This window comes from Bacillus rossius, chromosome 12, assembly GCF_032445375.1.
Source record: "Bacillus rossius redtenbacheri isolate Brsri chromosome 12, Brsri_v3, whole genome shotgun sequence".
In the NCBI taxonomy this organism is placed as follows: Eukaryota; Metazoa; Arthropoda; class Insecta; order Phasmatodea; family Bacillidae; genus Bacillus; species Bacillus rossius.
In genome coordinates this window covers 7,945,363-7,970,618 of record NC_086339.1, presented here as the reverse complement: position 1 = coordinate 7,970,618, position 25,256 = coordinate 7,945,363, and the positions used below count along the sequence as shown (strand labels likewise).

At 40.5% G+C, this 25,256-nt stretch overlaps 1 protein-coding gene across 5 annotated transcripts in view; it reads right to left on the bottom strand.

Annotated features, from left to right (window-relative positions):
- LOC134537462 (probable E3 ubiquitin-protein ligase HERC1) overlaps positions 1–25,256 on the bottom strand; it is a 126,595-nt gene that overhangs the window by 77,656 nt on the left and 23,683 nt on the right. For all 5 annotated transcript variants that reach the window (XM_063377916.1, XM_063377918.1, XM_063377917.1 and 2 more), the window contains exons 14-25: positions 24,708–24,875; positions 22,703–22,861; positions 21,266–21,389; positions 18,994–19,179; positions 17,937–18,149; positions 15,933–16,058; positions 6,915–7,071; positions 5,454–5,638; positions 4,739–4,889; positions 4,147–4,294; positions 2,292–2,393; positions 1,023–1,230 (exon numbers count right to left, since the gene is read on the bottom strand). In XM_063377916.1, the coding sequence (XP_063233986.1) occupies positions 1,023–1,230; positions 2,292–2,393; positions 4,147–4,294; positions 4,739–4,889; positions 5,454–5,638; positions 6,915–7,071; positions 15,933–16,058; positions 17,937–18,149; positions 18,994–19,179; positions 21,266–21,389; positions 22,703–22,861; positions 24,708–24,875 (1,927 nt within the window). The remainder of the gene's footprint in view (positions 1–1,022; positions 1,231–2,291; positions 2,394–4,146; positions 4,295–4,738; positions 4,890–5,453; positions 5,639–6,914; positions 7,072–15,932; positions 16,059–17,936; positions 18,150–18,993; positions 19,180–21,265; positions 21,390–22,702; positions 22,862–24,707; positions 24,876–25,256) is intronic.

The following is a 25,256-nucleotide window of genomic DNA, read 5'->3' as shown; positions in this document are numbered from 1 at the left end:
AATTTTAAAATAAGCACTTTTGTCAGTAACAGACTAAAAAGTAAGGGGTTTACTATTAGCCATTGTAGAGTTCCACTATCAACCTCCTGAATATCAGATCAGTTCGATAGTACTAAATTATTGTATTGTCATCCGGATTACATTTGCTAACACAGTTTCAAATCGATACAACTAGAAGTAGGTTAAAATCGACTTCCAAGATTTGTTTACACAGATAGTTACAAGTGATGCTAACAAAGTTTTTTTAAAAACAACTACCAACAGAAAAATGACAGTGATCGATACTCTTCAGAAGTGTTTCCCTAAACCCCAAATGACTATCAAAATATTTTTATAGTCCGTTAAGTAAATATATATTAAAAACACGCATCGTAAATAATCAAAATTTATTCATCTGTTCACTCAGGGGTTATCAGTAAAATTAAATGCAGACTAAAAGCCCAGAACGAGCCCGCTTTAAGATACATCTTATGAATAAACATATATTTTTTTGTTGTTGTGATTATTTATGACAATTATGGCTTTGAATATATATACTGTATAGAAGTCGCGAGTGGATAGGATTTACTCTACGTGTTTCAGGAGCGTATGATGAGCAGCTTGGGAACTTCACCGCTGCAGTGCGCTGCCGTAACGCCCTGCATCGTCTTAGGTTGTTATTTACACGTTAAGAGCGCAGCACTGTCGCCCGCTGTCATTCCCCCGCACCCACCCACCCCATCATTCACTGCAGCTCAAGGTCGTTCAACGGGTTGGGGGGAAGGGGTGTTTGAAGAGTTCGACATTTCGTCCGCTAGGGACCGCCGCAAGTTGATGCCCTGGAGATGGTGGCGATTGCGGCGGTGAATCAACCAACTAACTCAAAACCGTATTAGAAATTTTAACCTGGGCTAGCGACTTCTGCATAGTATATATATTCAAAGATTATGGTAAAAGATTCGTCGGGAATGTTTCGCGACCCGGCAACCGGTTAGACGCCGCTCCACAGCACCGACGAGCAGGACGGCGGGAACGGGACTCACCCTCGGACGCCTCCTGCTGGCGGCAACGCCTCACCAGCGACCCGACCAGGAAGGAGTATATGCTGTGCACGGCCGCCTGGATGTCGCCCTTGACCGCCCGCGGGGTGGTCCTGACCGCGTGCAGGTAGTGGAGAAGCTGGACGCTGCGCCCGTCGCCCGTCGACAGGATGTCCAGGCCGAAGAACCCGGCCAGCAGCTGCTGGTGCACCTGCGAGCAGCGAGATGCCAGCCGTCGACACCAGGGGCGAAGCCAGGGGGGGGGGGGGAGGTTTTAGGGGTTCAAACCCCAGCACCAAATCTTTAATTAAATTTCTTATTCATCACTCAAACAAATTTCATATTAAAAATTAATAAAATTTTTACCATCACAATATTTAAATTTAAGTACCAAAAACTGCTAAAATAGCACTATTTTACACCTTAAAATCCAAATTTTCCCGGGGGAAGACCCCCGGACCTCCCGCTTTAATACGGGAGGAGGGGGGCGCATGCTTCTTAACACCCCCCATACATAAATCCAGGCTACGCCACTGGTCGACACACGTCCCGCATGTGAAGACACAGGTACTTTGGGGTCGACACGGACTTTGAACTAGGGAGCACGGTCTCTCGGCGTGCGCATCGTACCAGAGAGTCTGGAGGCATGCAACTGCTCCAAGCCTTTGCTCGGGAGGGTGGAGTAGGAATTTGAGAATATTCAAAAAAAAAAAATTTTTTTTATACTTTTATTGAATTTAAATCTGGCGAAATCTCACACCTCTTGCGATATTATATTATATTATATTATAATAATAACGAATAATACAATATTAAAAAAAATATATAATTATCCAGTACAAGAAAATTTTCTTCCTTAACATCTTCAATATTAAACTCTATATAAGCTATATAAATTAAATAAATATTAAATTAATAAATAAAAAAGAAATAATAATATTTAAAAAATTAAAAATTAATTCTGAATAATTTGATTATATAAATAAATCCTACCAAGTAAATAATATAAACCCTGACCTCCTATAAATTCAAATCAACCAAAATCTCTCCCTAAATTTAATTTCAAGCCAAAAAATAAAGAAAAGTATGTACTCTTAATAAACTTCCAGAATCTTCTGAAAAAAAAAAAGATTTCAACAGTGTGTTCAATATTTCAGGCAGACCCTGCCAATGTGTGCATTAGGAAATGTTTCATCATATGGCTGTAGCAGTTTCTGCATGCATGCATGCGCATTGGATTTTCAACCTGGTAAATTCCCATTGTGTACTCACACAGCAAAGTAGTGTCGAGTCTGGAAGACTCTGGTCCTCTTCGCCGTTGTAGTCACCGCGACATAACAGCTGCAGTATCTGGTTGAACGCAGTCAGTCTTAACTGTAACACACATTCAACTCACATAAAATTGGTAAATGGGGGAAATGGGAAATATTTTACTGGTATTACTATTTACTACGAAATATGCCAACATGCAAGATAGAAATAATAAAATTTTAATATGTTACCAGTGTCCCTAATAACCTTTTAGGAAGAGCTTTTATTATTTCTAAGTTGGTAACACTAAATTTTAATAATTTTCGCAGGCTTACACGGCCATTGTCTGAAGTAGATTGCTTCTGGGTTCTAAGTTAGTTGGACAACCAGATTATGTTCATAGTTTTTGTAAAGTTATAAAAATTTTTTACAGTTTTAGTTTTACCCTGAAGGTACATAGTTCCAAATTCAATTAGTTCTGTTGTCTGTTTGGTTGGGGTTAAGTGGAAAAATCATGCTAACTTTTAAATTAAACTAAAAAAAAAATTGAATCAATATGTGCTGACAAAAGTTAGTGTAAACATGAGGTGTGTACTTTGAGCAGGATAGATACTTAATTGAGGTAGTTTTTAAAATGGATATCAATAAATATCTATACTTGATCCATACCTAAAATAAAATAAAAAATATTACGTCACTTTGATTTTTGTTACTGGAAATCTTACTGTGCAACCATTCACCGTATTTACCTGAATACAATGCGATAGTTTTTACCAAAACTGCTAAACCTATAAGTCGGTGTCGCATTAAAATCACAAACATGAATCTTGCCACTGGAAAACGTGATGGGAAAAGCTAAGTTGTTAACCACACGCTCTGCCTCATAAATGCATCACTTCAGCCACTTTAGCCGGCTGTAAGTAACTGCCTCTTGAACATCCGATCTGCCTGTGATGAACTGCATCACTTATGCCGCTTTAATCCGCTTTTGTTTACGACCTTCTGAACCTCGTGTGGGAGGGGAGTGGGCATCGTCAGCAGGCGTGACAGAGGAAACAGGATAGACAGGATAACACTTTAGAATGCTGGGGAGGGGGAGTCATTTTACAACAGCTGTTAGGTACAACATATATTGCAGCATTCTTTGCTTTCTGATGGATGGCTTTTCAACTACAGCAATAAAACTCTCTTTTCTCCCCCCCTTACTGGCTAGCTTGCTGTAGCCCATATACTGTAAATCACTTTAGTGACAGAAAGTGGCACCACAAAAGCTGTTACTAAATACAGTATAAATTACCTTATTTAAATGTGTGTTTGAATTGTGATTTTTAACCCATAAAGTATTTATCATAAAATCATTATCAAAAATTTTGGGATCACATTATGTATATTCAAAATCACCTTATTTAGAGTAAATATGGTAAATAAGTCACCAGATTGATAAGACGTTAACCTGCTTAAAAAAATTCAAACAATTATTCCCTTTATCGATGGCTTAGAATGAAAACTTTGTATCTCATAAAATGCATACGAGGTTTTCTCTCTACAATGTGGAGTGCTACTGATATACGTGGTTTCTTTTTTTTTCCCGATAGAAAGCAGTAGGATGCACATTTTATTTCTTTCAGCCAAACATTTTGTGAGATACTAGGTTTTCCAGCCAAAAACATAAAAAACGTATTTTCGTCCAAAAATTGAGATACGAGGTTTTCATTCTAAGCCATCATTATGCATAATTGTAATTTTAAACTTTTTACAGGTCTTTTTATAGGTAATAATAAATCTTGGACGCTCTGAGGAATCAACAGTTTTCCCGCAGTACTCGAAGAACATGTAACGGAAGGGTGTTGGCAAACTACGGCAGGGTTGCACTCGCCTCAGCCCGCCGGCACTGGGCCTTCATGGCACTGCACAAGGCACTGGGAGAAGCGTATCTGCATGCGTCCGTGGCGCTCTGTGCCGTACGGCCTCGGCTGGGCAGCTTCACACCGATGTAGCGGACCACAGCCGACCCCATCTGGAACCTGCACCAGAAGAAACACAATCTTTAATTAGATTATTATCTTTTGTTGTTGGTTTTTTACTTTTTTATTTTTAATATTGTCTGATTGAATATGAATTATTTACATTTAATAATACTCAATTGATAATAACTTTAATTTTTGTTTGAATGTCTTTGATTTGCTCGTTTTTATTTTCTTCTATAATTATTTATTATAAAAGGGATTATATATATCTAATGATCAATTTTTAAATTGTCATTTTTATTTGGTTTTGATATTTATTTTATCTAATTTTTTCCTAATTTGATTAGACTTTAATTAGGTTGAGATGGGTTAGGATTGGTTTCTTATTGTTAAATAATTTATTATAAAAATGTTAAAGCATTTAATGTCAGGATAATTGCTGCTTTAAATGAACTCTTTTTCACTGCGGCAAATTAAATTATTTTCGAGTGTGAATCTTACCTCGTAAATTCTGGACAGGTAACAAACTCTTGGTCTGGCGGACTTCTGACTGCTACGAGTAGAAAAAGTAGGTGAAGCAGGATCGTGCCACAGACATCGTCACAACTCGTAGAAAAAGGAGTGCTGCTCTCTTCCTCCATGTCACTTTCATCTGCAGATTATTTACAAGAACAATGAATAAGTTGCATTGTGCCACCTTTTTTTTTTAAATGCAGAAATCCAGTTTATCGAAGCTTAAGCAATACAACAAAATTTTTTTTGGACATTTTATAAACTTAAATATCCTGAAGTATTTCTTATGCCAAGCTTCACATCAGACGCGAAGATTTCCATCACAACAGAAGCTTCAAAAAAAAAAAAAAAAGAATAGCAAATTTCCTGGAAAAGTCAAATTAAGAATTAAAAAGAAATTTGGTTGATTCGCTTTGTCGATGCTTCACACATGCCCACTGGTGACCAAGGTAAACTGCCAGAATCCACCTAATAAAATCTTAACATGTGTGGCTCAATTGGTGCCATGTTAAAGAATGGGCCAAACCATAGAACGCTGGACCAAAAACCTTTTACTCACTGTAGCTAGTATTAGAATGTAAACAGTTGAATTTGTATTCTTCTAGTCTTCTTAGAAATGAGAAGATATCCAACATACGGTTGCAATGATGATCCTGTTGGAAATACGTAAAAAAAAATACAACAAGCTGCTCCCGTTCCCCACCTGTCTCTTCGGAAAGTGGGTCGTCGGATGGCTCCAAGACGGCGCGGCGTTTCTTCAGCGCCATCTCCAACTTGGCGGGCGTGGAAGCTTTCTTGTCGTCGCCGTCCTTGCCGCACATCAGCAGCTTCTGCCGCACTTGGTGCGCCAGGTGGTAGACGTCACGCATGTCGCTGTAGTACTTTGAGCTGGAGGACAGGCACAAAAATGATTACTGTAGTCCCAAACATCACAGTTGTGTGAATATTGGTAGTAAAACTGATCTTGAAACCTTCTGATAATCTGCTTTGATTTTGATAAAAAAAATATAATTCTCTTAATGACTGCCAAAATAAAAAAAAACCTTTATAAATTATATAAATATTTGAATACCTAACGAATGCACTTTGATTAGTGATGTGTCGGTTCTACTTTTTTCCCGGTTCTCGGTTCGGTTCCGGTTCTTAAAAATCGGTTCCCGGTTCTCGGTTCTCAGTTTTAGGTTAACCTCCACACAATTTCAAGTCACACCAAAAATACAGTCTGCCTTAAGAAATGGTGTGTGTGTTTAACATGACTCATCAGCACCCCACTTAACCATAATGAGACCACAAACAAGCCACCTAGCCCCAAATAGCACAGTTGTTTCTACTGTCACTTTATTTTTCAAGTTTCTTTGCAATAGTGGATTTTTTAACGTCTCTACCTACAAAGTTGACGTTGACCGGGGCTTCACCCCACAAGCCTGGTAAGACTCCGCTCCATTCCTGACCTTTGCTAATCCTTTCCCGGCATTTGTACTGCCACCGTACGTCAGCATGAGTGTGTTCGAAGAGTACGCCACAACTTCCGGACGACATCCGGTCATGCAGTTGCTAAATCCCCCTTTTCTAATTAATTAACACCCAGCAAATTTAGTAATTAACATTTAAAATGTTGCTCGCTTCAGCCCACTTTAGCAAAACTTAAATTTCTGTGGTTTTGTCCAAATTTTAATTTATTCCTTACATGACTTGATGTAATCTTTTGGACATGCGCCATTGCTTAGCACATGTATGTCTGTAGAAGAAAACTACATAAAAAAAAACACAAATGAAAAAAAACACAAATTAAGCAAAAAATTGCTGTTGTCATTGTTTGTTGACCATATTCCTGTTGTGGAGTATTCTGTGATGTTTATATCCTGACAACAGCGATTTTTTGCTTAATTTGTGTTTTTTGTCATTTGGGTTGTTTTTTTTTTGTAGTTTTCTTCTACAGACATACATGTGCTAAGCAATGGCATATGTCCAAAAGCTACCATCAAGTCATGCACTTCCATTGCACAAATCTTTCAAAGATACCTAATTATTCCTTACACTTGCGATTTAGACTCAAATTGAAGGAATTTGTTTTTTCAGGAATGAGTTCAGATAATTTTGGATTCGAGAGAAAAAGTGTATCTGAACCATCGATGAGGCAGCCCGCGAGGAACCAGGGACTCACAACTGGCCGGCGTGGCACGGCTGGGCGAGGCCCGTGAACTTGAGCAGGGCGACGACGGTGGCGCGGGTCACCACCTCCACCTGCCGGCCGGCCGCTCCCTCTCGCAGCTCCCAGCCGCACGACCGAGCGTGCTCCACCAGCTCCTCGTACTCCGCATCTGCGAACCGACCGCTTCCGCTCTGCAGCCCGCTCCCGCTCACCCCAACTACTTTACTTCTAACCAGCCTAGGGTAGAGGTCACTGCCCTTAAGGGCCCCGCCTACCCGGGCACACACGCGGTGCGCAGAGCTTCAGGAAAAGCAACGCAATTTCAAAACTTCTCGAGATATCCGAGTGGGGCCTATTTACGAATACAGTAGAACCCTGTTATAATGTTTTCCTGCTTATAATGTCATATTTTTAAAGTCCCAATATTTCCCCCATAAGGACAATGTATTTATTTCCTGCATATAACGTTCATAAATAGTGTAATTTCCTGCTTATAATGTTTGCTTTCTAACATTCAATAAATGGGGAAAAAATGTTTTAAAACCAATATTCCAACACTTACGATAAAAAGTTTGCTTTATGTATGTTTATGTTTACAATGCCATACAATACATGAAGTTTGTTAAAATACAATTTTATGCAATATACTGAAGGTACACAATGTTCATAGTTACGTGTCAGTTGGCACCCTTAGTCAACTCTTCTCTTCCTTGCCATTCCAGTGGGTATTCAGATGCACGTACATAGTCCTACGATATTCAAGTTGGCAACCACTGAGCGAGGGCATAACTAAAAGTGTTTTCTATTGCTTTCTATTGCTTACATATATTTTTTTTTCCCATTAATACTTAGGAATCCCAAAATTAAACATTTTCAGGTGGCGAAGAAGTAGACATTCTCACTCTTAATGTTGTCATCATGAATGGTGAGACAATTTTACAAAAAATGTGGCAGTGTATCTTTAAAGACAAACAAAATTTAACCAGGAAACAAGACGAAGTTGAAAAATTGTTGGCCTGTTTCAGAAAATTCATGTATCAAGTACACTATCTTTGGTTTTAACATTAAAGTTGTTTACATAGCCTGGTGAGTTCATTGGTACAAAGCTCGAACATTGTTAAGTGCTAAATTGAGATTTTCTGCTTATAAAGTTTTCCTGCTTATAATGTTTTTTTCTTGTGCTCCATTGAAAAACATTATAACAGGTTTCTACTGTAGCATTTAAGAGTTCGCTGAGGGCCGAAAAGTACTTTTAATTTCGGATTAAGTTTTTAAACTGTATTTTTAGAAGCGTTAAAATGGCTAAAACGCGTGTTTTCAGAGTAATTTTTAGGCATAAAAACTGTTCTTTATTTCAACGAATTTCTTCCGGAGGACCATAAATATATTAAAAGTCTGATTTAGTGAATACAAATATGACAACGAAACGATAGCCAAATACAAAACAAACGACACGACTGTATGCGGCCCGCCATCTTGCCGAACTGTTTATACGACACGCAAAAGGGGCAAGTAACACTTCACACAACAAGGACATAAGTCACAAAGTCCGAACATTCCGCCCCCGTTGTTAGCTCCAGGTAACAAACACAAAGGTATATACAGCAAGGAAAAGAAAGCAATTTGTTACAGATTACATGATCTTGTTGAATTCTGTCCTAGATCATAACCATTGTCCACTGGCAAAGGGCACAGCTTAATCACCGGACGTTGCAAGACACTTGTAGCAGTCCGGATAGTAGCCACCCGGGGAATTCGGTCTGGTCCTGGGTGAAGAGCTTCAATTCGAGCGAGACCCCATTTGAGTGGAGGGGTGTGCTCATCTTTGATCACGACCAAATCTCCAATCTTGGGCTGACCACCTGGCTGTGTCCATTTGCTTCTCTGCTGGAGTGAGTACAAATATTCCTTTCTCCAGCGTTTCCAGAAATCTTGAATTATACGTTGGACCAGCTGCCAGCGATTTAATCGGTTAATGTTGAGGTGGGTGATGTCAGGTTCGGGTAATGATGTTATGGGCTGTAGAATCAAAAAATGAGCAGGTGTTAGGACATCAAGTTCTGACGGGTCTGAGCTGATCTCACAAAGAGGACGAGAGTTTAAGACCCCTTCGATGCGAATCAGGATGGTCGAGAGCTCTTCATAAGAAAGGATCTGTAAGCCAATGACTTTAGTTAAGTGGCTTTTAACAGACTTCATGCCAGCCTCCCATAACCCGCCAAAGTGCGGTGCTGCTGGGGGGTTGAAATGCCATGCAATTCCTTCCTCACTCAGCTTATTGCTCACTTCAGTGTTATGGGTTGTCTGTCTTACCAACTGGTAGAGTTCTTTGAGTTCTCTATGAGCTCCAACAAAATTAGTTCCACAATCACTGTAAACGTGGGCTGGCCTTCCCCTTCGAGAGATGAAGCGAGAAAATGCTGCCAAGAACAAACTGGTTGAGAGATCAGAAACCAATTCCAAATGTAGGGCTTTGGTGGCAAGACAAACAAACAAGCATAAGTATGCTTTTGTGGACTTGCAACCACGAGTGCGAGTCGTGGTAACCTGAAAGGGCCCACCATAGTCCACACCAGTATGGTGAAAAGCAGTCACTTGTTGGACTCTAGGAGATGGAAGTTCTCCCATGGTTGGAGTGAATGGAGAGGGTTTAGTGCGGAAGCACTTAATACACCCACGTAAAACCCTTTTGATGACAGAGCGTGCACAAAGAATCCAGTATCGTTGGCTCAGGATGGCTTGCAAAGTTCGAGGACCAGGGTGCAAATGTAAACAATGAAAATGATTGATTACCATTAACGTGAATGGGTGATCTTTGGGCAACAATATAGGGTGTTGAACAGAATAGGGAAGGGATGCCTGACTTAACCTCCCTCCTACACGGATGATACCCACATTATCCACGAAGGGGCACAAGCGCCGAATTTGATGAGAACTGCACTGCCCCTTGTCCAAGTTAACCTTATCAGCTGCAAAGCATTGTTGGGCATGTCTGATGCAAACTTCCAAGCCCCTTTGCAGTTCCGTAGTTGTCAACGGTCCCAGAGAACGCCTTTCCTTAGGTTGACGACAGTTGTCTGCAAACCGAAGGCAATAAGCAACAACACGCTGCAGCTTGCTGAAGGAAGAGAATCTGGCAACAAATTCTAGGGATACCTCTGTCACACAACTTATTGCTGTAAGTTTTTCTTCACATGCAATGGCATCATCAATTACCACACTACCCAGGGTATCGTTTGGCCACTGGCTGTGAGGCTGTCTAAGCCATGGGGCTCCAGACCACCACAGAGGATGATCAATAAGTTGTGAGGGCAACAAGCCACGGGATGCACAATCTGCTGGGTTGTTTTCAGTGCGAACATGTCTCCAGAATTCCTTATCAGTTAAGTCCTGTATGATGCTGACACGATTTGCCACAAATGTTTTCCATCGGTGGGGTGATGATGCAATCCAATGAAGAACAACTGTTGAGTCTGACCATGCATACACTTGCATGATGTCCAGCACCCCCTTGTATACATTGGTCACAAAACTGATTAGCTTGGCTAACATCACAGCTGCACACAACTCAAGGCGAGGCAAAGAGATCCTTTTCACTGGTGCTACTCTTGATTTTGCCATCAATAGTGAGACCTTGATTCCACCATCTGAAAACATTGATCTGAGATAGATGACACACGCATAGCCAACCTCTGAACTGTCGCAAAACCCATGCAGTTCATGAACAGCGTTTACTGAGCCTGATACACACCGAGGCAGTCGAAGTTGTGACAACAAAGACAGTTCAGACTTAAAATCACACCACCTACATAAGACCTCTGGAGGAAGCTGTTCATCCCATCCTGCTCCAGTGAGCCACAACAGCTGTACAAGAGACTTGGCATACAAGAGGATGGGCGTCAGCCATCCAAGGGGATCAAAGATCCTGGCGATATTTGAAAGAATTGCCCTCTTGGTGCTTGAGCTGTTTAATGGAGTCATCTGATAAGAAAAACAGTCTGAGCTAGGGTTCCACTGTACACCAAGAACTTTCACCACAGCTGGCTGTTCTTTGTCAAAAGACATAGATGCTGGGGATTGTAGCTGGTCTGAGGACAGCCATTCAAGCACTTCACTATGAGTGCTGGCAAACTTCCTGAGATGGAAGCCACCAGCTGCCAACAAAGCAATAAGTTCCTTTTGAAGAGCAATGGCTTCTTCAACACTATTGGCCCCTGTGACAACATCATCCACATAGAAATCAGACTTCAAAACATGAGCTGCTTGAGGGAAGTTACATTGCTCATCTTGGGCCAGCTGATGCAAGGTGCGAATTGCTAGATAAGGGGCAGATGAAACTCCGTAAGTAACAGTCTGCAAACGATAGTCCACTATAGGATCGGTTGGAGAACAACGCCACACAATTCGCTGGTAGTCTTGATGCTCCTTGTCCACCATTATTTGCCGATACATTTGTTTGATGTATGCAGTGAATACAACTTTGTGTACACGAACCCGAAGCAGAATTTCTCGAACATCTGTCTGTAATTTGGGTCCGGTCATCAGCATGTCATTTAGACTCACGTCTCGCTGGGTCTTAGCAGAAGCATTGAAGACAACGCGCAGCTTGGTGGTGGTGCTTTCTGCCTTGATAACTCCATGATGAGGAAGATAATAGGCTGACTCAACATCATGCAATGGGTTGGCAATGACATCCATGTGACCACTCTGCAAGTAGTCCTCCATGAAGGCCTGGTACTCGGTACGCAGTCCAGGTTGCTTGACCAGACGGCGCTCCAAGGCCTCTAGACAGCGAACAGCGTGTGCTCTTGAGTCTCCAAGTATTGGTTTAGGTGAATGGAATGGAAGGGAAACCACGTAACGTCCAGAAGGTTCTCGATGGTGAGTGGTTTTAAAGAAAGCCTCACAGGCTTCATCTTCTGGCGATAGATGTGCACAAGTGGGGAAGTCCTCTATTTCCCAAAACCTTTCAACCACAGTTTCTAGAGATGGCGGAGGGCACATAGTCGATACGAAGAGAGTGACACTATGGTTGGTTGGTTCAATGGGACTGGGCACTTTACCCATAAGAATCCAACCAAAAACTGTATCCAATGCGACCGGTGAATCCACATTTTTTACTAGCTTGTGCCCCGTGAGTATATATGGAAACAAATCTGCTCCAATCAAAATATCAATAGAACTTGAAGTAGCAAATGTCGGGTCAGCCAAATTCAAATGAAGTACATGATCCCACATGTCAGAATGTACAGGAAATGTGGGCAAATCTGCAGTTATTTTCGGTACAACATATGCAGCAAGTGGCAGTTGTGGGTTTGTTTTGCCAACTGGTTTAATGCAGCATTTAACTAATCCCTTTGCTGTGTGTAAGGGAGCTTGTGATAGTCCATAAATTGGTAAGAACGCCTTCTGACGAGTCAACCCCAAAAGCTGGGCACAATGTTCAGTTATGAAGCTGGACTGACTGGCTGAGTCTAAGACTGCTCGAAAATTCTGGTAACCACCGACACTGTCCTGTACATCCACCAAGGCAGTGGATAATAACACGTTTCTGGGTTCTGATTGACCAGGTCTCTGAGCTGTAGCCAATGCAACAGCTGGTGTAGGTTTTGTTGCTGCAGATTCAGGTGGAGAATGCTGAAATGAAGTTGCTTCTTCTTTCAAAAGTGTATGCGTGTTGGCTTCAGTGAAGTGCAAAAGCGAGTGATGTCTACTCTTGCATGAGTGACAGCTGGTTTTTGACCAACACTGTTTCATTTGATGAGATGCTCCCAGGCAGTTTAAACAAAGGTTAAGTCTCTTGACAATCTGGTAGCGGTCTTCTGGCTTGCATTGTACAAACTGTGGACATTTGTAAAGTGGGTGGTCACTGTCACATACACTGCACTTTACAGCAGAATCAAATGTGTTTCCAACAAACAGTGAAGTGTGTTGTGAGCGAGACTGAGATACAGTGCTATAGTTTGCCTGCCTTACTCGATACCCTGACTTACTGGAGGCTCCAGACATTGCCTCCGAAGCCCGGCGATGACTTTCAAGGAAGGCTAAAAACTGAGCAAATGTAGGCATTTCTGTGTCACTCACAGAAATATGTAGTTCCCATTGTTGACGTAAATGGTTATCTAGCTTCCTCTCCAAAAAATGTAGCAAGAGTGGGTCCCAAGAATTTACTGCTAGTTTCATAGTACGCAATGCAGCCATATGTTCATTTAACACTGACACCAAGACACTTAATGAAGCAGGATGAGCAAGAGACACTGTAGATGCCTGCATAATTGCATCAATGTGGTGTGACACAATAAGCCTGAGATTTTTGTATCTCTGTTCAATCAAATTCCAAGCTACTTTGAAGTTCTCATTGATCAATGGCAGGGATTGGATAAGAGAGAGTGGTTCTAGTGACAGTGATGTTTTAAGGTATGATAACCTTTCAATATCGTTCAAGTGAGCATTGTTTACCACCAATGTGGTAAAGAGGTTAGAAAAATTAAGCCACTCTGTTGGATTTCCTGAGAAATGTGGTAGTTTTATAGCTGGAAGAGTTACTTGAGATGGGTTGTGCGAAGTTGGTGCTTTCGTGCCGTCATGCAATTTATTCTTGTTGCATGTGGCAATGTATATTGCCTGAACACGATAATACGTGTCGTCGAAAGCATTTAGGCGATCACTGTGCTGTTTTTTATTGAAATCCGGGTCATCTTTGAGCAACATCTCCAAAGACAAGTGATCGTCTTCAAAACAAGTACGCAATTGTGACAGATCACGACACGTTGCGATAAACAACTCACGTTGCGTATCGTCACTCATCACTTTATCGGCAAGTGCATCGGCACGACATAACCTGTTTTCCCCACGCTCGAGACGAATCTTTAACACTTCTGTCTTGTCATTCATTTTGCCGTTTGATGCACAAAACAGAAATAAAGGGAATGAAAGTTTGACAAATAAAGTATTCACCAACACTGCGACAACATGAGATCAAAAAAAAAACGCTATCACAATAGATGAGCGTCACGAGACACGACACAAATACACGCACGATTACTGGTAAATATCCGGCCCGGAGGACCAAATGTTCTTTATTTCAACGAATTTCTTCCGGAGGACCATAAATATATTAAAAGTCTGATTTAGTGAATACAAATATGACAACGAAACGATAGCCAAATACAAAACAAACGACACGACTGTATGCGGCCCGCCATCTTGCCGAACTGTTTATACGACACGCAAAAGGGGCAAGTAACACTTCACACAACAAGGACATAAGTCACAAAGTCCGAACAAAAACAATCAGTACATATTCTTGAAAGCACTTAAGGGACTTGCATTACACCTTTATCTTCATTTCTCCGCTATATAATGATACGGTCACCGCTCAAATTTCACAGTTATCCTGTGACGACGAGACGAATGCGCCCCAGTTCAGAGACTTGCGCTTAGAGGATATACCACGCTGGAAATACCAGCGAGCATCGCGCTTATCGTCCCGCCTCACTAACACACATACACCCCTGACGAGGCAGGCCCCTTAAGGCACCCACCTAGTCAAGGGCGTATTTGTGTTTGTGAGGCACGCTGACTAGTGCTTCTAGTGCAGTATTGCCTGTAAGCACAAGGTTCTAAACCGGTGCACAGTCTTCTTCTTGTGCATAGGGTTAACCATGACATCTGAGCGGTAACCATAACACTATATGGTGGAGAAATGAAGATAAATCACAACTATAGCTGGTTTGTACCGAACGAAATGGCACAAGGGTGAAAAAATGAACTCCGAATCAAGATGACTTTTGTTCTAATCTCGGTCTAACCATCGTGAGTTCTTTTTTTCTGTGGTTTCCCGAAATTACTCCAGGCAAATGAAGGGTTGCTTCCTTACTGTCGGCCATAGACGATTCTTTCCTCATATCCATGGCTTCTTTGTCCATCATTTTCATTAATGACCTTACTGTCAGTGAGAAGTAAAATCAAAATTAATTTTTAAAAAATAATTAAATACTTTAGCAGCTTCTTATTCGCGTGAGCGTGTCTAGTAGCCAGCCCTACTTGAAGGTCATCACGTGATGGAGGTCACCTTACATTGATGTTTCGTAGTTTGATCAAGTCTGCTCAACATCTAACAGCTGGGATTGATGGTTTAAAATTTATGGATGTCACAATACCACACTAAATCTAATTCATATTTACAATTCTACAATTATAGGAAAACTATTTAAAAATTCTCATTAACCTTTGATGAACCTTTATTCATTTATAGGAACACTATTTAAAAATTCCCATTATAATTACATGAAACTTTATTCAATCATGATTGTTCAAAGTAAACATTAAGTGCTTGACACAAACAATAAAAAAATAAAAGATTATACATTTTTAATAAATTGTTAATAAAATGTCACTGACACAAAACATATTTGCTTGAAATAGAATTACAAATATAATTTCTTTACAAGCAGTTAATCTTAAAAATAAAACATATTCAGGCCCTGCAAAACTGTCAAATGATGACGGATAAAACTAACATTTAAGTAAACTATAGTTATAAGAATTAAACTATAGTCCCACAAATTATGTTTCAACCTCGTTTTGGGCGAGTAAAAAATTATTTTATAAATGAATACTAATTGCACCGCTGAACAGAAAAATTGAAAAAATTGTGTGATGTTGCACTATTAGTCTTACTGATGTCATCACTTTTAGCACATAGGCAAACAATAGATCAGCCTTCTTACAAAACTAAACTCATAGCTACAAAAATCACAAACATTTTTATGAGATTCCATCCCAGAACACTGTGGCCTAAGACAATCCCTTGGCAAGCCACCAACATCGTTTGTTGTGGTTACCCTGCGTGGAAGAGTTCTCATCCACTCTATCTTCTGGAACGCAATGTTCTTCTAATAAAATGTTTAACAGAATATTTAGAAACACAAAAACTCCTTTATGATACCCACATTAAAAGATTAATAATTTCCTTAAAAATTGGAATGAGGACTAAACACAAGTGAAAACGGTAAGTCGGCATTTTACCATTATCATGAGATGTTGGAAATGCCAGCTCCAACAACTTGATGGTGGTCTCTGGAAGGGACGATGATTTGAACGTATCCACAAGTCTTATGGCAGATGAAAAAGTTATTTCTTCAGGTATAAAATCTGTAAAACATGAGCATTACCCTTCTGTTACAGCTAACAGTTTCACAGACTTATACAAAATAAAAGAAATAAAAAAATTATAAATTTTTCAGCTGGAAGTTTGACTTCACGCTCTATATTAAAATTAACATACGCAATATGCACACGCTTAAAAGAAACATCTTGTAAATGTAAAGTAAAGGATTTACATCACACAGGTAATAAAAGCTGAAGTTGGTGAGACCTCAAGTATTGTAAACACTCAGAGACAAATTCTATACTATTAAACAAGATCGTCTTGCACTCAAATACACAAACTAGCTTTCTCAAAAATGGGTCTATTAATTTAAATTTACAGATGAACTGTTTTTAGAGGGCAAAAATTGCTCTATCTCGTTCCCAACTGTAAATAAAATTGCTTCATTGCACATTTTTTATATTAAATTACATGAAACTGCAGCAGCGGATTTCCACTAAAAGATTTCAGTACTACGGAGGTTCTAAATTAATAATGCCCCTTTTCACTGAACCTTATTATTAGTGTACTATTTTAAACAAAATTTCACTTCTTCCGAGCGAAGCTCAGTCATGCAGATGACGGATGCAAAATAGTCCATAAATCATTTAGCAGAATGAGTGCAAACATCTGCCTCTTGCTTTGCCACACAAGCAAGCGGCATCTCCCCTTCTAAGGCCAAGGGTCCGAACTTTGTAACACAATCATCTGTATAATCACGACAACTACAGCATGGAGATAGCTTTTTTACTTAACAGTTAGATTGATAGCAAACTAATAAAAATCAGTCATTTCACGCACTGTGAAAAAATTTAAAAAAATTATTTTTTTACTAATTTAAAAGGGCAACAAAATGTAATACATTTCTCAGTAGAGTTACAATAACACACCTGTTACATTGTCTCCCATATTGTTACAGGAGGGAGATTATTAATAATCATACGACTACGAACACACTGTGTGCATTTGTGTTATATTTAGAGATACAATTATATGGTTTTATTTCTAGTCCAAATTCAATTTTTTAAACAGAATAATTCAGTGTTATTTTTTTTATTTTTATAAAAGTTGTTTTGTAATAAATAGTGGTAAAATTAATATGCTGAATTTTGACAATAAAAAAATTTCTAGTGAATTGGTATAAAACACATACGTACATTCAGAACAATAAATATGGTTTAAAATTGATTTAATAAAAGCTGCACAATAAAACAAATTAAATTATTTTTTTCTGATGCATGCACTTTAAAACAATTATTTGTTCACAAATGATCTTTCTTGAATTTCAAACTTTAAAAGATTAATTTTTTATTTTATGATTTGAATTAATTTTTGGTTAAATGCTACTTAAGTCCAAGATATAACTTGCATGTTGGTGATATACAGTCTCTTAACTTGCATTTCGATGTTATGCTGTGTTTTAAAATGCTTTATGGTGTTATTTCGGTTTTATCCCAATTTACTACATAATCTTGTCCCTAGTTATAATGTATGCACGTGCAGAGTTTCCTGCGGGCATGATACCCAGGGATTTCAAAGCTCAGGCACCGTTACACTGACACAGGGGCGGAACAACTTGGGGGGGGGGGGGGGGGCAAGGGTATTTTGCCCTCCCTCTGAAACCTTGAAGTGGGGGCAAACGGGGGCAAATAAAGTGCTGTGTAATAAATTTTAAGATGATAAAACTGCTTAAATAGCACCATTTTCCACCTTGAAATACAAATTTTCCCGGGGGAGGACGCCCGGACCCCCCCGCTTCAATACGGGGGATCGATGATTCTTTATAAAAAGGTATATTCCCCCCCCCCCTCCTTTGGAAATTCAGTTGTTGCGCCCCTGACACTGAGAGTCGCACCCTCGTTCGGCACACGGCGGACACTCACTGACTTTCCGGGCCCAGTCGAAGTCCTCCAGGCCGCTGGAGAAGAGCGGCTCCTGGAGCCAGGGCTGGACGGCGACCTCGGGCTCGTCCAGGGGCCGTCCCGCCAGCATGTCCCCCAGCACCTTGCCCACCAGCAGGCCGCATGCGCGCTCCACGTCCACCAGCCACACCCAGCACTGCTCCGCCGCCTCGCCGGGCGTCGGGGTGTTGGCCTCTGGGACACCCCCTCACCGCCCTCACCACGCGCTCGCCCACAGCTCCAGGCCCGTGCCAATCAGGGCCGGTGCAAGGTAAATTGGCGCCCTAGGCGAAAAACCTTAATGCCCACCCCCACCACCCTCCCTTCCTGCCGGACACCCCGAAAAAATTTTTCCTTGCCTCAAAATACATCACGTAAGCCTAAGATTTTGTGAACAATCAAATGTAAGCAGGCTTGGTTTTTTTTTTTACTTTTTTTTACTTATTACGAATCATAAACGGGTCACCGTGGACTTTAAATAATTACTCATATCAATATAAACGTTCCAAACTGTTAGAAAAATCCATTTCCATCTAGTTTCAATAATCGTTAAACATGTGATATCAGCTGTTACGTGTCGTGCTGCACCGCCCCCAGCTACTTGGCACCCTAGGCGGTTGCCTAGTTCGCCTGTGTGGACGCGCCGGCCCTGGTGCCAGTTAAAGTTTCTGGTTCAAAACCAATTCCAATTACGTACATACATCAAAATATCCTCAAATACTTAAATATCAAACTTGAATATTGATGACGGCTTAAAATATTTTTTTCTAATTTCGATAAGAAATCATCTCGATAAAATCAATGATGATAAAAATTTCTAGTCAAATCAATTATTTATTCAATTATATTGAATTAAATGAGATGATTTCAACACTGGTGATAACTGAAAGGTGTCAGAAGTTTCAACAGTACAGTGTGACAAAATATAAAAAATATAGACAGATCTTCCTCGAGCGAGACTTCCGCGACAGTGAGACCTCAGTAGCTCCCGTGGCCCGGTGGTGGGACCTCAGAAAGCGCCTCGGGTGGCCCGACTCACCGGACGAGGCCTCGCTGGCGTCGGCGACGGCGCCCGGCGGCAGGTGCCGGCTGAGCTCGTCGAGCGAGCTGAGCACGCCGAGCAGCGGCGAGAACAGCACGAACTCGAACCAGGAGATGGGGAGCAGCAGCAGCGAGTACGCCACCTTGGCGAGCATGAAGCCGGCCAGCGACTCCTGCAAGACGTCTGCGGCGAGCGCCATCAATCACACACTCTCGTTCCGGACCGGGGAGTTTTCGGTCGGTGTGGAATACCCAACAATTATTATATGGGAAGATAAAAACAAATGAGCAACTGAAAAGGCTATCATAACGTATTTTTAACACCTTGAAAAGCTTAAAAAATTACACCTTTTTGCAAAAAAAAAAAAAAAACACTTACTGGAGAAAATTATTTTTACTACCGCTCTAGTTTTTTTTATGTATAGGTTTTTTTGACGTGATAACGTCTTATAAATCGATGAACGCCGGCTGCACGCACAAAAAATTGTCACGTTCCGCCTGAGCCAAGAGTGCAAGAACCGGCCAACCACCGTGCGAGATAATATTCTACAATATCAAACAGGTTAAGGCGGGCTTTTTAACTAATTGTTCGTGATTATGTTTAAACAAATTATTTAAATTAAATTTGCAAAAACCGTAAATAATATTTGAAAGTTAAAAAGTATGCAATTTTTCATCAATGTTTTCTTATGATGTTATCACGTAAAATTATCGTCCGTAAACCGACTTTACAGACAAACCCCCCCCCCCCCCCTTTTTTTTTTTTTGAAAGGTGGAAAGGGGAGGGGGCCAATTGCCCCATCATCCACCTATTGGACCACCACTCCATCACAGTCACTTTACCTTGAGGTTCAGATTTCAAAATCATAATACGACTCACAGGACAGTTGAAGGTGTAATCTCTGCATAACTCACATGGGGGAGGAATCCTAATTTTATGTTTATGTACTTACAATGGACAAAACCCAGACCCCGATGTAGGGTTATAATTACATAATGATAATGAAGGATAGATTAGATATCTAACATAAATATTTTTATAATATTTTAATGAATGCAATATGCTGGCTTACAACAGAATACGATACAATAAAATTTTCAAAATAATTTGGTAGACAACATGGCAGTCAAGATAAAGATTGAGGTTAAATTCATCCATCATGGTGGCAGTGGTGTCACAAGATCAACGATCGCAGACAGCACCACTGCACCTAATCCTAAATGTACATACTAAATTACCTATAAAACAACTACAGTGCCTTCAATCCACGTTATTTCAAAATCACGTAACGTCACATCCATCTGTGAGCTAGCTGGAATGGAACGTCTTAGCTTCACCATCAGGTAAAAATTCAGTTAGAAAATTATTGATTATGAGCTGATCCTATCTTCCCTGAATTAAATAGGAATGTTAAAACTAGTCTACTTAGTCTATGATTCATTGTATAGCACAAATTAAACTAATCACATTATCTCTGTGGTTTGCCTAGTTATTTTCCATTTTATTTTACAAAATACTGATAAACTTGTTGACAAATGCAAAATACAAAGAGTTAATGTACCCTCAGAAGCAAGTTATTGTTCAATATGACACCAATAGCACACCTACATGTATTTATAATCTTAATCCAACATCTAGGTCGCAATCTCCTTTATCTATATGAACTCTCATAAAGAATTACGGTGTTATCCCTGAGGTATCTATATCTAATAACATTAATAAAAAGTAAAAAAATCATAAATTAATGGATAAAAAAATAAAGAGTTAATTTTATCTCCTTGTCACCCCAACAAAAAAAAATTTTTTTCAATTGTAAAAAAAAAAACAATTTTGCAGATGATGCAGAAAAAACTAGACAAGATTTAGGGAGAGTTGAAATCATAATTAACTAGTTTAGACAGTATCATATATTTTTATATTTGTATTACATGATTTATTCAATTCAATATTTAATAATTAATCAAAATGTCACATAGAAAAAACTTTAGTATTAATATTGTAAAACTCTTTTTTTGTACATTATCATATAAGTTTTGTTAATGGGAATGATGTCAGAATGAAATGGCTTTAAAGTCAGAGTTATGGTGAGGCAGTGAGGCAATAGTAAAATAGTATATTATAGTATAGTATGTATACCTTTTCCATTTTTTTTTTTTTAAATAAAAAAAACAGGTAGTGGACAATCTGACCAACAGCCACCTGCCTCTTGTAACCCTTCCATGTTGGTCCTAGTTTTACACACGAGTACCGTTAGTAAAGAGGGGCTTACCGTGCAGCTGATTCAGCGAGCCAGGATGATTACGTGCGATGCGGGCCGCCTTCTCGAAGATTCCCGTGGCCAGCGGGAGAAGCATGCAGAGGTGGTTCTGCAGGGTGTCGACACTCCAGCTCAACTGTAACAGACAAAAATTCAGTTATGCATTTTGGTTACTAGCTCGGCAAAAATTATTTAGTCTGAAATGACAAATGATGGCTGTTGATGGCTTTGCACACGGGGGGGGGGGGGGGGGGGGGGGGGGGGCAATTTCATCTTACAATTTATTCACTGATGTCAAATTCACGTAATGTAAACAAGTGAAGTGTGGAAGTGTGGGATATATTTTTACCCGCTTCTCGGTTCAAGTCCTGTTCTCAAAAATCGGTTCTCAGTTCTCGGTTATAGTTTAACCTCCACACAATTTCCACTCCACTAAAAATATAGTTTACAAGAGATTAAGCAAATTATAAAAAAAATAATAAGAACAAATATGGCAATAGACACACATCAAAGCAATTGCAAATTATGTACGTATATAATGGGCAAGGGATGTAACCCTCAAGTTAACAAAGGTATGTTAAAAGCGGATCATGATTTCTGGAGTTAAAAGTCATGTGAGGCTGTAAAATGTGGTAGCAAACACCTACAGTTCATGAGTGGTAGCCAAATAAAAAACATAGTACTTTATTTTTAGGTTAAGATATTTAAAAGTACATTGAGCCTGTTATTTTTCCACAGGTGTACTTTAAGTTGAAATGATCATCCCTGTCTTAAAGGGAAAAGATGGACTAAAAAAAAAATCCAATCTCGGCACAAGTAACTCTTGTTTACATTCTGACATCCTGACAGCATTATTTTTCTAAATGGACTGACTAGAACAAGGGTGTGCTGGAAGGAAAGAGAAGGGGTACTGCATGCTGATGCCACCGGCAATTTTCAAAGATGGAATTCACTTCTGCTTAGAAGTAAGTTGGAAAAGACGTGTTGTACGTGGGTCACCGGCAATATAAAATCCCTCCGTTTTACGGATTTTACCAGAAGTCTACTGTATTTTCATTGGAAAGGTTCAAATATAAAGCTTTCCATGATACCGGGATTATACTTACAGTTGTCAGTGCCAGTTAATAGCCGGGAACCTGCGGAAACTGACACATCACGTACGTAAACTAACGGCACTCGATTAGAAAAAAAAAGTGTTTTGACACAGAACCGTGTTGAGAAGCACTACTAATGAAATAACGAACATTTTCTGCATTGAATCACAAAAATACGTGTTACGGACTTCATAACCTCAAAAACACTTCCAAAACCCATCCACCATGACACAAGTTTCTGACAGTCCTATTGGAAAATAAGCCATTATATGTTGGGGGGGCCACCGATTTCTCGCCGCGCAGCTTGCGCACGCCGTCTTGTTTCCATCGTCAGCGCAGCGTGCAGGGCGCTCACCGCAGGGGAGCCATCTTGCACGTGCGTGCTGCAGAAGGCCAGCAGGTGCGTCTGGAGCGACGAGAGGAGCTCGTGCAGGTGGTTCACTGGGTTGATGATCTCCACCACCTCCACCATGCCCATGTCCATGTTCTTCTCCAGCTCGCTGAGGCACTGGTCCTGGAGACACGACAACTGTCGAAACCACAACCCGGACCACGGCGGAAACCGCTCCGTCATAATTCACAAGCAAACGAGGGCCCAACATGAACTTTTGTGCCATGTCAGTATCGACGACATTATAATGGGTAGATGAACAGATGGATGCAGGAGCTGTGACATGGTTGAAGTCACTTTTTAACCTCACCATCGCCATTGAGTCCTGCTCAAAACATTGTAGAAATGGTGCTTGACCACGTCTGATGAAGGTTAGTAAGTATGAATCAGAATCTCCATCATTAAAAACAGTCACGTTCATGAACAAAGTGTAATTTAAAACTGTTTCCACACTGCAAACACCAATATGGCAAAACAATTAGCCAAAGGAAAAAAAAAACTGGCTTTACAAACTTACCATGTAATCATGCAGACATAGCCACCTCCTGGATAAATCACAACCCCCTCCAAAAAAAAAAAAGTTCTATTATTTCCACCTACAAACTAACGTATTAGAAAACAGCAGGCAAAAAGGTTCTATTCCACAGCTTCTTCCTCCTTAGTTAAATTCTGTAAAATCTCCTGGATGGATGAATGAATAGTGGCTGCACATTTTGTCAACATCTGGGTCATTAGATACAATGAAAAGAAATGAAAAAGAGCACGGAAACTGACTGACTGCCTTGGTGTGGTAAACAGGTGAAACCCCATAAAGCCCGCCAAAGCACTGAAACGTCCGCCACATTTCCCACAAAAATGCAGGTGTAAAATGCAGGAAAGTATGTTTGAGAACATAAAAAGTGCAACTGTAGTATATAAGTCAGAACATAAAAAAATGCAACTACATCCCAAAGTTTTTTTTGACACAGTTTTCTCCTTTCAGAAAAATTTTTCTTGTACACACAAAAAATATCTTGAATATATTGGAAATAAATATCCATTTATTTTTTCTCCAATTAAAATCTGTGATTCATAGAGACAAGATTATTTGGTGAATTGCATATAAAACTGAAATAAAACCTAAATGCATGTAAACACATCGAATAACACAGAAATGTAATAGCAACTGAAATGCAAGTTACAAGGTGGAATTAAGCAGCATTTTCCAAAACTTAATTCAAATCATATTAAAAAAAAATATATATATATTAATGTTCAAAATTCAAGGGATGTCAATATATAGACAAAAATTTGTACATGGACCCGAAAAATGATTTAAATTTCTTTGATCGCAAAATTTCTTGTTTAATCACCTTTAATCTACGTAGCTTGCCGACTTATTTTTACTGTTCTGAATGTATCTATTTTAGAACAATTTTACCGTAAACTATTTTATCGTTAAAATGCAGCACTTGAACTTTCGAATATTTTGGTTGAATAAGTACGTATTACATAACAGAATTTATAAAAAATAAAAACAATAACACCGAAATCTTCTGTTTTAATAATCTTGTATCTTGACTTGTGTTTCGCCATTGTTCGAGAGTCGCCCCGGGGGAAGGAGGGGATGCTCTCACCCAGTGTAGCCAGGATTTGTGTATGGGGGGTGTTAAGAAGCATGCCCCCCCCCCCCCCCCCTTTTTAAAGCCGGGGGGGGGGGGGGGGGGAAGTCCAGGGGTCCTCCCCCGGGGAAAATTTGGATTTTAAAGGTGTAAAATAGCGCTATTTTAGCAGTTTTCGATACTTAAATTTAAATATCGTAATGGTAAAAAATTTTTATTAAATTTTAATATGAAATTTGTTTGAGTGTTGAATAAGAAATTAATTAAAGATTTGGTGCTAAGGGGGATGGGTGGTGGTGAAGGGGTGTTTGAACCCCTAAAAACCCCCACCCCCACCCCTGGCTACGCCCCGGAGGGGGGGCTCTCACCGTGTGCAGGCTGAGGTTCTGCAGCAGGGTGTTCATGAGCACGCGAGTGAGGCAGAGGTCTCGGGGCCCCAGCCGGCTGTCGGCATCCTGGCAGCTCGAGTAGCCCAGCAGCGCCGACACGTGGCCGTGGTCCTCCAGGCTCATCAGGATGATGTTCACCAGCATCTTCTGCAAACGGCACACTCGCCGTCACACGACACGGCTCCCCCCGTCCGATCGCCACGACCGCCATGCTCCTCTCCACCCGATGCATGCCGACTCGCATCCCGCGTGAGAGTGCCCCAGGATTTCCCCCCTGTGCGTCCGTGCAGGTTTCACCTGGGCCCCAACTACCACCGACTTCAGTAAGTTTATAGACTGGAGATAAGAGTGAGGGGGGAGTTTAATCGCGGCAAAAATCGCTGCCATTGACTGGCCAATCCCCCCTCCTGGCGCACGATGATGCATGCGACCCTCTCCCTGCACGGCTGATCCCCAGCACGACTAAGGCGTGATGGGCTTCGGCCTGAGACGCGCACTTAGTCTCCCTCCCTGACCCGGACCCCCTCC